The sequence below is a fragment of the Podarcis cretensis genome (genome assembly GCF_951804945.1).
Source record: "Podarcis cretensis genome assembly, chromosome: 14".
Taxonomy (NCBI): Eukaryota; Metazoa; Chordata; class Lepidosauria; order Squamata; family Lacertidae; genus Podarcis; species Podarcis cretensis.
The window spans coordinates 53307022-53321386 of record NC_137183.1 but is presented as its reverse complement, the minus strand read 5'-3'; the positions used below and the strand labels follow the sequence as shown (position 1 = coordinate 53321386).

At 43.0% G+C, this 14365-nt stretch overlaps 1 protein-coding gene across 8 annotated transcripts in view; it reads right to left on the bottom strand.

Moving 5' to 3' along the window:
- SDK1 (sidekick cell adhesion molecule 1) overlaps positions 1-14365 on the bottom strand; it is a 659529-nt gene that overhangs the window by 446224 nt on the left and 198940 nt on the right. For all 8 annotated transcript variants that reach the window (XM_079953648.1, XM_079953647.1, XM_079953646.1 and 5 more), the window contains one exon: positions 6320-6467. In XM_079953648.1, the coding sequence (XP_079809774.1) occupies positions 6320-6467 (148 nt within the window). The remainder of the gene's footprint in view (positions 1-6319; positions 6468-14365) is intronic.

Genomic DNA, 14365 nt, shown 5'->3' with positions numbered 1-14365 from the left:
TGTTAATATGGTCAGTTGCCCTTTTCTGTGCAAGGTAATTAAGAAAAACTTAGCCATCTGTTCAGTTATATAAAATACCTTATCTGATAAAAATGCTTTACTAATTGTTCTGGTTGCCCTAGCAAACTAGTCATAAAGTAAGTTATACATCTCAAATGTTACTGATTATCAAACAATAACTTGAACTGAACTTGTTCTATACCAAAAATAATTCCATTAACTGCTAGAAGGAAGATTTTCTTGAAGAAAAAAACTAATAACCAGGCACTTTCTTTCAGATACTGAAGACTGTAAATTAATTTAAATAGCAGCACGACTCAAATAAAAAAGCAACCACCTAGTGAGAGTTTTTTCTGTCTATAAATATAAGGAGTGAAACATATAAGCAAACCCAAAAGATGCTGAAACAACTTAAAGAGCTTAAAATGATAACATGTAATGAAGAGATCAAAATTAGTAAATTGGATTACTACATTCCTGGCACAAGAATGGTAAATCATCCTATCTCAGTTGAGCAGGGGTGGCGTCTACAACAGCTGGTGTATCAGAAAATCCTCAAGGAAATCAGCAAGTACCAAATGGATGAAAGCAGTGCAGAATATTTACTGTGGATGGATTTAAGAAGGGAGCAAATCATGCATTCTACTTCTCTATAGACACCTTCTAGATAAAGTCTTAAAAAGATATAACTTCACTTCTGATCTTCAGAGCAGAGATCCAGCAAGCACAAGGGAGCCTTTAGATGCAGCATTTCAAGCACAGCATGCATTAAAGAACTATTTAATAAATATGGGAAATGACTACCAAAGCACTGGGCAGCATAATTAATAAAAAATTCCAAAACAGTTTAATGCAAAAGCCAATAAATTAGTTCAGAAGCAGCCTTCTATCACTTTACAGTGCACTGTGACAATGAAGGCATCTAGATTTCCACAGTTTAGAAAAAGTCAAAACAATATTCTGATATTTGTAGAAATACACAACAGGAGAACTCAAAGATAAGCTTTGCTAAGACAGGTATTTATCAAAGGCTACTGATAAGCTGTACTAAGGCAAGTTCACAATCAAAAGTTCAATGTTAACTAACAGGAGCCTGGAGAACAGCCTTAATGGGAAAGAATTAATGTGGAATATTCACTCTTCAGCCAAATTGCCCGGGAGCTGCAAGCCAGTTTGCTCAAGTTTGCTATGCACCACCAATAGAAAAGATCAGGATGACTCAATGAACAGGTAACCTCTTTTCCCATGGAGTACAACTATGTTGACCCCATAATTAGGCAATGTGAGAAACTTGCCACAGTTGGTAGATGATATGGGATGGAGCTAAACTTGTCCTCCCCAATCCATCCCTCAAAACCACAATAATGTGTGCACTCTCTCTTGAGAATAGTCCATTTCTTCTTTTGCTGCTAGAGGAACCTGGCTAAATACAGAATGGAGGCTTTTGCTTCCCAGAATAACTGATCTTTCATTGAACCATAGAATTGCAGAGTTGGGAGGGATCATTCCACTGTTGAACAGTTCTCACTGTTCAGAAAGTTTTTTTCTGATTGTTTAGTCAGAATCTCCTTTATTGTACCTTGAATCCATTGGTTCAAGTTCTACCCTTCAGAGCAGGAGAAAACAAGCTTGCTCCATAGTCCTTGTGACAGTCCTTTAGATATTTGAAGATGGCATCATATTTCCTGGCAGTCTCCTCTTTTCCAGGCTAAACATACACAACTCCCTCAACTGTTCCTCAAGGCTTGATTTCCAGACTCTTAATCATCTTGGTCACCCTCCTCCGTTGCTTGAATGCTTTAAAGCTGTATTGGACAGGGCAAGATCACGAATTTTGGGAGTTCAGAGTTAATGAAGCTGACTCAGTTGACTGTCTGAACAAGGAACTCCAATCAGCAAAGCATCTTTCTCCGTGTAGCAATAAAGTTGTTTAATTGCATAAGGTTAGATGTGAAATGCTATCGGTCAGAACACCCTAAGGCTGTTAAAATACATTGGAACTTTTCTTTTCTTTTTTCTTCATTAAGTTTTTGTTAAAGATAAAATAAACAAAACAAAAACAAAAACAGAGAAAGAAAACACAGAGTCCTCTCTTAAAGGTATTTCTTAACCCTTGTCTCACACAGAAAGTGGTGAGCCCTCCCAGCTTTCACCTGGGAGCTTTCCCTTCTTCTCCAAATCTCTCACCCTGAGAGGTCTTCCTTCCCTTCCTCCCACTCGGGGTCTTTCCATCCATCCATTACCTCCAATGTGTGGGTGTAATCCTTGGACCCCAATAATGGCTCAGAGCAGAGGACACCAAAGGAAAAATAAAAGAAGAAGAAAGAAGGAAAGGAAAGAATGAAAGAAGAAAAGGACTTCTAGTTTTCCAACTGTCAGTTACATAAAAGAAATTATTCAAAACATTCACTCTAGGATGACATCCAACTATTCTACTTTCTGTTAGGCAATATTTTCTCAATCTTCAGACCCAAATCTCTCAAATTCTTTCCCTTTCCTTTTCCCACAAAAAGTCCAAAACAATTAATGGTTTTTCTCTAATCAAACACATAAACATTGCCTCCAATAACTTCAATAACCATTCCTCCATATTAAACAATAATAAAAATACAATTGCAAGTAAGACCTATTCATGTTTACTCAAAAGAAAGTTTCACTTATTTAAATGGAAGAAAGAAACACACAATGGATGATATCTCATCTTTACTGAACCAGCTTCTAGCCTTAAGCAAAACATGCAGCTTGTTAGGAATAGGACAAGAGTAAAGAAAAACATTGCATTTCGTCTGAGTTTAAGTGATTTACTAGTAAAAAAACACACACATTAAAACAGAAGCTAAATTTGGTAGCATTACTGGGATAGAGAAAATGTAGCCATCAGAAAGTAAAGTCTCACCTTCAGATGGTAGAATGTGACCTTACATTTTTAAGATCCCACTTTTGAACAGTTTTTAATGTTATTTCTGTAGAGCATTAAAGAGGCTACCCTAGCCACAACCAAAGTGAAAATGGAGCATCTTGGAGTGTACAGCATGACTCATCTCTTGAAGAACCAGCCAGAAATGTAGCTAAGGACGAGGTAACAGTGAGTAGGGTGGTCTGTGTGTGCATGTGTTTTACACACTGTATTTAATGTGCAATGAACTGCTAGCAAAAACAATCCTTGCCAAACACAGCTAAAAAAAAATTGAATCAATACATTGTTGAACGGTTTTTTTAAAAAATGATTATTCATTTTTGAGTTAAGAAACTATTTAATTTACAATCCTTAGTATCTGAAATAAATTGCCCAGGGGCTTTTCTTCCCCCTTGAAGAAAACTCCCTTCTTCAGTCACGGCAGTTTCGTATATGCAGGCTCTCTCTCTTGACTTTTGAAGAGGGAAGGAAGGTGAAAACTCATCTCTTCACTGAATCATAATGGTTTTCTATCCTAGCCTAAATAACTGACAGTTCTTAACTTAATGACCCACTTAATGACCCACAAAGAAGAATAAGAAATTGGACTATTTTCTCTACTTATTACAAGTTCAGGTTGTCTCTAGTAGGAACAGAAACCATTTTAAGGTGTCAATAGTAACCATTAGGAAGAATAAGGAGGAATGAACAAAGTTTGCAAAAATATATCCAAAAGAAGAATGATGAGATAATGTGTCAGGAACTATAATGAGTTCACTCTCAACAGATTATTTAAAAAATAAATTAGTATGTTAATGTTAAACATCAGAATATATAGTGTCTACTTTACAAATTTATCAGTGATAGTAAGGCTACATCCTTACTATCTGAGCATTGGTACATACAAGCCTGGAAAATAACAAAAATAGATATTTAAATGTAAATTAAGTGAGTGCTGTCTATATTTTGATACATTTTAATTCTAACATTTATATTTCTGAAGCAACGGAACCCCTAGTAACCCCATCCTGAATTCCACTGCCTTGATATTTAGTCTTTTGTTCTGACAAAGCTGCCCCGCATATATTCAATGGCATAAGATTTATTAATATACAATTAAAGGTAACCAAATATTCATTGTGTTTAACAAAATTAACAAGATAGAATGTTCTCCCTGATTAAAAGTATTTTTAATAATAAATTGCCATTAGTGTCCATGGTACTTTTACAGAGAACAAGAGGGCAGATCCCTGTCCCAAGAAACTCAGTGTCTAAAATTTGATACAGGGCAATCAAAAGATGGAGGAGAGGCAGAGGCGAACAGGGAAACAACACGCAGTACCTTCAGTAGCAAGGAGTTAGGTTACAGTACAGATGGGGTTGTGCCAAAGGCTTCAAATAAAAAGTAGGTTTGGGGGAGGAATTTGAAGCAAGAGACATAGTATCATGCAGGTGTTCCAGGAGGCATTTCCACAGATTATAGGGCAGCAGCAGGAGGAGTCTTTTGAGGCCATCTGCAGGGCCACCTGCACTCATATCAACCTGCCAGAGCCTTACTCTTGGCTTCTGAGGCCCTGTTCTCTGGTCCTTCAGCAAAACTTATTAGGCTGGTAAGTACCAGAGACAGAGCCTTTCCTGTCATGACCCCATCACTTCTGAAACCTCTTTGCCAGGGAGATGCATATGGCCTCCTCTCTGCTGCTTTTTAGAAGAACCCTATAGATTTTTAAAAGAAAGCCAACCAGCTTTTGAGTGAGTTTAAGTCTATTATTTTCTTCCAATACTGTTTTAGATTAGCTGTGTTTTACATTATAGTTTTATATTTGTGTTATCTTATGCTTTGTTTTAATAAGTTGTGAGGCACCTCAGGGAAGGAACATCCCTTAGAAGCAACATATAACTAATGAAATGAATGACAATTTTTAGGGAGGAGAATTTTAGGGAGGAGCCAGGAAACTTCTGAGGGGTGAAGCTAATGGCCAGAGACCAGTGCTGGTTTAATGGCCAGAGACCAGTGCTGGATTAATGTATAAACTAAACAAACTATAGCTTAGGGTCCCCTCTCTTGAGGGCCCCCCAAAATTTCACTATTAATATACATCTTCTTAATTGTTTTTCAGTTCAACAATTACTCTACTCCACTAGAGAGCCAGTGTGGTGTAGTGGTTAAGAGCGGTAGTCTCGTAATCTGGGGAACCGGGTTCATGTCTCCGCTCCTCCACATGCAGCTGCTGGGTGACCTTGGGCCAGTCACACTTCTTTGAAGTCTCTCAGCCCCACTCACCTCACAGAGTGTTTGTTGTGGGGGAGGAAGGGAAAGGAGAATGTTAGCCGCTTTGAGACTCCTGAAGGGGAGTGAAAGGCGGGATATCAAATCCAAACTCTTCTTCTTCTTCTTCTACTTTGGTAAAATACATATTTTGTTATGTGCAAATGGCTTTAGATACCTATTAGGTCCATAAATTACCATATAGCATATATTCAACACAAAAAACAGCAACAATTTGTTGTTGATAAAGGACAGCTGGACATATAAATGCCCCCATTACCTTCAGTAGCTTAGGGCCTCATCAAACCTAAATCCGGCCCTGCCAGAGACATATCATGATATAAGAGTGGAGAGATAAGGAGGGAGCGGTCATAGAGGGCTTAACGGCAAGAGACAAGGAACTACAGTCAACTATTACACACACAATCCAATAACATTCCTTGGACAGCTGGATGGATGTACATTGCTCTTCTGACATTGCTGATCCACTACATGCAAAAAGCCTTGATAATCCATTAATTGCTAACTAAATTACATAAGGGAAATGCTGGAGGACAAAAATATGTTTTAAAATACCCTAATTAACAGGAAGGGTAAAGCTCAAGTTAAAATCAGATTGGCATTTTAGATGTGTCAAAACTGAGAACACTGGTACACCTAGAGACAATGCTTAGGTAATCAGAGTGCAACTGTTTCACTATGAATGGGTGAAGTGCTAATTAGACCAAAGGGGGGAAAAAAACACTGTCATTGCAGGGTAAAAGAGTATAAAAGAAAACAAAAACTAATTGCCATTTCATTGTCAAAGAAAAGAGTATCAAGCACAGCAGCACAGTATGCAAAACCCCATTTTATAAGTAAATACCGGAAATCATTGCTAGTTGGATAATAGTGTGCTTTCCTAAAAGCATGCCAAGACAATGGTTAGAAAGAGCAAGGATCAGGCTGCTACAGCAGTAGGCCAAAATATTATCATCACAGAAATTATTCTGCTGAAGGTTTTAGACCCAGTCCTAAAACACCCACATATCTCCACTATACAGATGCATTAGCTTGCTTTATTATCTCCGGACCTTAATCAGGGTGCTTAACGTGTAAGCAGCATTATCAAGTGCAATTAGTCATATTTCAAACAATAATTTACTTTAACTTACATTCTGCTGCTTGGTATAATCTTGTGCCCATCTCTAAACCAAGTCACTTGCGGTCTGGGGTAGCTTGTGATGTGTGGAAAGTTTAGGATTGTGGCTTGCCCTTCAGACACTGTCTTCCTCTGGTCCTCATCCTGGAAATTCCCCATGTCTGCAAAGAGAAGTTACATTAAGAAACCCAGAAGTTTCATCTTACATGAGGCCTCTTTTTTAAAAAGGGGTCACAGAGAATAATAATTATGTTTTATAGCAGTCATTGGCATTGCCATAATTAAGCAGCAAGAGATAACAACCTTGGGGTAGTGCTGAGGAGTGCAAGTTTGCGGGTGTGTACCGAGGCATGAGGCAAAGCCCAGTGACTCTAGGAGGACACCCAAGAAATGTCTCCGTCAGCACTAAGGCATGCTTGCATTTCCTTGGACAGGCAATTGACTTTTCCCCCCAATTGAAAATTGACACATTTAACAGCAGAAGAGCTTCTAAAATGTAATTTTGCAATATAAAAAAACACTCCTAAGGCGCATGTAAGCAAAACAGCTTTACGTTGCAATTCTATGGTAGCACTTTCATGGGGACTTTGGGCAAGTAAGGGGTAAAAAGGTAAAGGGACCCCTGACCATTAGGTCCAGTCGTGACCGACTCTGGGGTTGTGGCGCTCATCTTACTTTATTGGCCGAGGGAGCCGGCATACAGCTTCTGGGTCATGTGGCCAGCATGACTAAGCCGCTTCTGGCAAACCAGAGCAGCGCACGGAAATGTCTTTTACCTTCCCGCCGGAGCAGTACCTATTTATCTACTTGCACTTTGACGTGCTTTCGAACTGCTAGGTTGGCAGTTTTTGACTTTTCCTTTTCCTTTCCTTTCCTTTTTCTTTTTTTTTTGGGGGGGGGGGTTGCTCCATTATATCTTGTACACTGCCAGTGACAGACTTGGAGCTATCAAACTTCAGTGCCCTGAATAAGGCTGGAATTTGGTGTGCACACACTCGAATACACACCTCTCATGCTCTGTTCTACAGCATTTGGTGCCCCCTGCAGTGCAGCGACCAGTGCAACTACCAGTCATGCCACCCTACAACCACCTGGACACAGCCTTGAGACATACAGTAGATGTGGAAGGCTATAAATAAATACTAAAATAATGAGAGAGAAAATGTGAAGCAAGCTTCAACACTTCGAAAGATGGTGTGGCACCACGCTAATAATAATAATAATAATAATAATAAATTTAATAATAAATTTTATTTATATCCCGCCCTCCCCAGCCGAAGCCGGGCTCAGGGAGGCTAACAACAATAAAACAGTACAAATGTACAGCACAAACAACACTCTAAAATCATTCATTATAAAATTAATTAAATTCAAGCCACTGGCCACCATTGGGCCAGAGCTCCACGAAGATTGCCAAGGGAGGGAGTCAGGCTGTGCCCTGGCCAAAGGCCTGGCGGAACAGCTCTGTCTTGCAGGCCCTGTGGAAAGATGTCAAGTCCCGCAGGGCCCTAGTCTCTTCTGACAGAGTGTTCCACCAGGTCGGAGCCACAGCCGAAAAAGCCCTGGGTCTAGTTGAGGCCAGCCTAATTTCTCTGTGGCCTGGGACCTTCAAGATGTTTTTATTTGAAGACCGTAAGTTTCTCTGTGGGGCATACCAGGAGAGGCGGTCCCGTAGGTACGAGGGTCCTAGGCCGTATAGGGCTTTAAAGGTTAAAACCAGCACCTTAAACCTGATCCTGTACTCCATCGGGAGCCAGTGCAGCTGGTATAGCACCAGGTGAATGTGATCTCGCAGCGAAGACCCCGTAAGGAGACTCGCTGGAGCATTCTGCACCCGCTGGAGTTTCTGGGTCAGTCTCAAGGGCAGCCCCACGTAGAGCGAGTTACAATAATCCAGTCTGGAGGTGACCGTCACGTGGATCACAGTGGCTAGGTCAGGGCGAGAGAGGTAAGGAGCCAACTGCTTAGCTTGGTGGAGATGGAAAAATGCCGCCTTTGTTATAGCTGCAATCTGCGCCTCCATGGAAAGGGAGGTTTCGAAGATTACACCCAAACTGTTAACGGACGGTGCTTGCACTAATTGCGCCCCAGCAAGAGATGAGAGTTGCCCCCCCAATCCCATATTGTCCCGTCCCAGCCACAGGACCTCTGTCTTCGAAGGATTTAGCTTCAACCGGCTCCCACGTAACCATCCAGCCACAGCTTCCAAGCATCTGGTCAGTGTGTCTGGGGCCGAGTCAGGATGGCCATCCATCAACAGATAGAGTTGGGTGTCATCGGTATACTGATGGCAACCCAGCCCAAAACTCCGGACAAGCTGGGCGAGGGGGCGCATTAAGATGTTAAAAAGCATCGGGGAGAGTATCACACCCTGAGGTACTCCACACACCAAGGAGTGGCGCGATGACAATTCACCCCCAAGCGCCACCCTCTGTCCCCGACCAGAGAGAAACGAGCGCAGCCATTGAAGGACTGTGCCCTGGATCTCCACGTCGGCAAGGCGGTGGTCCAGAAGTTCGTGATCGACCATGTCGAAAGCTGCTGACAGATCTAGAAGAATCAGCAGCCCCGACCCGCCTCGATCCAGCTGTCTACGAAGATCATCTGTTAGGGCAACCAGAGCCGTCTCGGTCCCATGACCAGCGCGGAAGCTGGACTGGAATGGATCCAGAGCTAATAATAATAATAATAATAATAATAATAATAATAATAATATCCTGCCCATTTGACTGAGTTACCCCAGACACTCTGGGAAACTTCCAACAAAATATAAAGGGACAAAATGAAACATCAAACTCCCCCCCACACACACCCTGAAACAGGGCAGCTTTCTATGAAAAGTCATTTCATTGTTTAATTTTTTAACATCTGATGGTAGGGTGTTCCACAGGATGGGCACAACTACTGAGAAGGCTCTCTGCCAGGTTCCCTGCAACTTCACTTCTCACAATGAGGGAACCACTGAAAGCCCCTCATAGCTGGACGTCAGTGTCCAGCTGAACAAGGGGGTGGAAATATTCCACAAGTATTCTCTCTCTCTCTTTTTCCCCAGCAGACATCCACCTGAAAATGGGGAAATTGAGAGAAAGAACTTAATTGCCAGCTTGGCTCATATGTCCTGTTACCACTGAGCTTCTAAGTAAACAGGGGGCTTGCCAGCAGCAGCCAAAGCAGTATCCATCAACAATCCAAGCAAATGGAGTGCACAACAAAGGGTCAGGCAAGAGGCAAGGATAGAGCAGTCCATGGGTAGGTACAACATAGACAGGAGATCTGAAGACGGGCACTGAGCAGGTACACAGACATTGTTCTAGCGGCTCTTCCAACCTAGGAGTTTTTGAGTGGAGCTTTTGGAACCACACCCCAACCTCATCTGACTCCCATCAATTCCCTTCCTTCCCATAAACTCCCTCCCTTCCCAAGAGGAGGGTCTTACTCCGAAGAGGCTTTAATTACCGGTGTGATTTTTCTAGGATTAAAATAATTAACTGCATATAGTTCGCAAAGTCTGCATCTTTTGTTTACTATTGTAATCAGATTACCTACTTAAAAAGAAGTATTGAACCATGCAAGTAGTCCTAATTAACCCTGTTGTTAAATGATCAGTTTAGCTTTCACAATTCAGACATTTTCTAATTAAGAATTGTTTAGCAATTCTTATGTGTCTCTGTCTGCATTAATTTACAACTCAGCTAATTATTTCAGGGGTATAATGATGGTCTGCACCATAAAGGTTGCCTAAGAATGTTGTTGATGTTTTTCCAAGAATGTTATGAATTTAAACTTTGACATGTATAGAAAAATACTTCAAATGTAATTCATTGCAAGCTAGAAGCATGGTGACACACACCTTAATTGCATCCTGTTTGGATTACTATAACACACTCTAGATGGGGCTGCCATTGAAAAGTGCTCAGAAACTTCAGCTGGTTCAAAGAGCCATTGTTGGCCGGGGTCAGTTATAGGGAACACATGACAACTTCTCCACTAGTCACCAGTCTGTTTCCAGGCACAATTCAAAGTGCTGGCCATGACTTAGGTAAAGGTAAAGGGACCCCTGATCATTAGGTCCAGTTGTGGCCGACTCTGGGGTTGCGGCGATCATCTCGCTTTATTGGCCAAGGGAGCCGGTGTACAGCTTCCGGGTCATGTGGCCAGCATGACTAAGCCGCTTCTGGAGAACCAGAACAGCGCGCGGAAACCCCATTTACCTTCCCCATTTACCTTCCCTATTTATCTACTTGCACTTTGACGTGCTTTCAAACTGCTAGGTTGGCAGGAGCAGGGACCGAGCGATGGGAGCTCACCCCATCGTGGGGATTCGAACCTCCGATCTTCTGATCGGCAAGTCCTAGGCTCTGTGGTTTAACCCACAGCACCACCTATGTCCCTGGCTATGACTTACAAAGCCCCATATGGCTTAGGTCCGGGCTGTCTGAATGAACCCATCCTGCTCTCAGTCCTACTAGGCTTTGGAATTCCCTCCCTAGAGAAGTCAGACTGGCTTCCCCCCTTGCCGTCCTTCCATGAACAGGCCTTTGGGAACTCACTGTTTTTGAGGAAAAACAGATTACCAGTTGCTGGAAGCCACAGGAGGGGGGGGGACACTCCTCAGCTTGAGTCCCACTTGCACGTTTCCCACAAGCATCTGGTTGGCCACTGTGAGAACAGGATGTTGGACTAGGAGGGCCACTGGCCAGATCCAGCAAGACTATTATTATGTTCTTATGTTTAAATGCCTGGAGGGAAGCCTGGGTCATTTCTGGCTGTCCCACTGGGGCTGCTGGTGTGGGTGCACAGTGGTGTCCTTTGGTGCTTTGCCTGCTGTGGTGCAGGAGGTGTACTGGGGAGAGAGCATCTCCATTATATATTCATTGACTCTTTCTGTGTGGGTGGCCTGTGGATGTCCCTCCCAGTACAGTGACTGGCTGGTGGGCTGTGGCGGTATTGCCAGGAGAGCTGCCATTTTCCTCCTGTCTTTATATTTTTTGCTGTGTGCAGTTTTTCCCTCCCCTCCACACTGAGCACACACTGGATATGGCAGGGATTTGCTTGGAACAGCGGCAGTGTCTCTCCAGTCCTGGTGTAATGCGAGTTTTCTCTGTCAATTCCCTTATCAGAGGATTTAGCACAACTAGTGCCTACACTGGAAACTGGTTTCCTCTATCATACCCTATGAGAATAATTATATTCTAGGATGATATACAGTGGTACCTCAGGTTAAGAACTCAATTTGTTCTGGAGGTCCGTTCTTAACCTGAAACTGTTCTTAACCTGAGGTACCACTTTAGTTAATGGGGCCTCCTGCTGCCATCACGCCGCTACCGTGTGATTTCTGTTGTCATCTTGAAGCAAAGTTCTTAACCCAAGGTACTATTTCTGGGTTAGCAGAGTCTGTAACCTGAAGTGTCTGTAACCTGAAGCATCTGTAACCCGAGGTACCACTGTACTGTGTTGGCCTGATTATAAGCCTCACTTTCCTCCCAAATTCTGACTGTGAAAAGATAAAGTATGCCTTATATTCGTGACCTTACGGTATGCAGCCAGTAGCATGGGGCAAACAGCGCCAGGAGCGGGGCAAAGTGGCACCTGCCCCACAAATAATTCTCCATCCTCTCCCCCAAAGCTGGGAAGGGAGAGAGCGAGGAAAGGGAAAGGCCGCCAGCAACACAGCATAGCTCCCCCCCACCCTCGGAATGCAGCCAGGAGCAGTGAGGAATTGAGTGGCTTATATTCGGATATTTTTTTCATTTTTTTCTCCCCACCCCTCCAATTTTAAAGGTGTAGCTTATATTCAGGTGCGGCTTATATTCGGGCGAAAACGGTATGATTCCAAAAGTGCTTTTCTAACAAAATGAGCATGCAACATGTAGCTGTAATGCTCAAAGTATTTATGTGGGTGTTACTGCTTTATATAATATGCTACATTATGTTAAATTACATTATGTACATACTATGTAATGCTTAAGTGAGATTAACATTCACACTTCAGAATGGAGGTGGGGAAGAATTGGGCAATCTGACACTTCACTCAAGTTGTCTTAGAACATGTAGCGTGGTTGTAAGGCCCCCAGCGATAGAAGGGTGGGACAGAAATTCTATATAATTGTATATAAATAAATAAAGAATAAACAAATATGGCTAAGATAGCCCCACTATTAGTTTCTGCACAAATCCAATACAGTGGTGCCTCGCAAGACGAAAAGAATCCGTTCCGCGAGTCTCTTCGTCTAGCGGTTTTTCGTCTTGCGAAGCAAGCCCATTGACGGCTTAGCGGATTAGCGCTATTAGCGGTTTAGCGGCTTTTAGCGGCTTTTAGCGGCTTAGCGGATCAGCTGATAAGTGGCTTAGAAAAAGGGGGGGAGGAAAAAAACCCCGCAGGAACTCGCAAGACATTTTCATCTTGTGAAGCAAGCCCATAGGAAATTCGTTTTGCAAAGCACCTCCAAAACGGAAAACTCTTTAGTCTAGCGAGTTTTCCGTCTTGCGAGGCATTCGTCTTGCGGGGCACCACTGTATTGGTTAAACCTTAAATATTTTACAGTCCCATTAGCGTTTTTAACCAGTCTGTGTTACATGATATCTGCAGAACAGGAATTAAATAATGACTAGCTACAAGAGTGGGTGGCTGCTTGACCAATTCATACAGCATTATACATTATTATTCTTGATGCTAATATTAAACTGCAGGAAAAATAAATTCAGCACATTTTCCCTCATGATACCTATCTTCTCCATTTAATCACTTCCTTGTAAATGGTCATGTCTAATAAAGAATTCCATTCACCCACTTCATCTTCCTGCCATTTATCAAATGACAGCCACTGTTGCTGACCTTCCAGTTAAGTGCCCCGAGGAACAATAATCAAAGTCTCAGACAGAGACGTGTAGAGTATAAACAAACAGTGAAACTTCATCTTACTTGTGATATTTCTACTTGTCTTCTCCACAGGCAGATGATGATATGGAACTGGTGGATAAAATTTTCCACTAACAGAAGAAGTTAACTGAAGATGCCTCAATTCCATGGGAAGCACTCTCCATATTCTCCGCCAGTAATACTAGATCTTGGGACCAGAGCCATCTTTCCCATAGGGGTTAGTGGTTCATTGTGCCAGGGCCTCGGCCTCTCAGGGGCGCCCCAGCAAGTGGGGGAGCTGTGCTGCTTTGCCAGCGGCCTCCCCTTTCCCTGCATGCCCGCCAGCTGCGCCCCGCCAACCATATGGCTGGCAGGCATGCAGCTTCCTTCCCAAGCCTCCGCGGGAGGAGAGCGATCCCCACAAAGGCTTAGGATGGAAGCTGCACCCCACCAACCATATGGCTGGCCGGCACACAGCTTCCCTCCCAAGCTTCTGCGGCAGGGCACAGCTCGCCACCCACTATCGGTGGTAATTTGGGGGCGCTGGGAGGATATTTGCACCCCGGCGCCGCATCTGCCAAAGACAGCCCTGCTTGGGATATAATTTCTAAATTTACTAACTTACTGATACAAATTAAGTTTTTTTAAAAAAAATAAATCCAGTTTCAAAGTTCTCCAATATAGAAAGAAGAACCTTCAGTCAAAAGGCTTAGATGGTGCCTAGAAGGCTGGGCACCTTTGCAAGCGAGGCACAGTGGGAAAATCCTTGGCACCAATGGGTGCATTCCTAAGGTGGTCTGGGGGGACAGGGCTTGGACCCTATATAAGGGACAATCTGCTTTCCCTCCAACCTCTGAGTTTGCAGCAGCTTTCACTCTCCCTCCCTGTCACCCTATTGCTTCAGGGTCACCACTAGGGGGGCCATGTAGGATTTTCCCCGCAATCCTCATTTTGGATTGCAAAAATGCAGATTGGGAAAATTTACCTACTTCATACTCAATAGCAGGACAGAGTGTTTGTTGGTTTGCTGTGTTGTTTAAATAGGTTGTTCATTTAGATTTGGTCACTTTGGGCAGTTTAGGTGTGGGAAAAGAAAGTTTGGTTTAGCCTAGTGATGCCCTGTAGTCACCTTTCAGGTTATGGGTCAGCCCCGAGACTCACTTCTTGGACTTTGTGGTTCAGAGGGTGAGACTGGGGCCT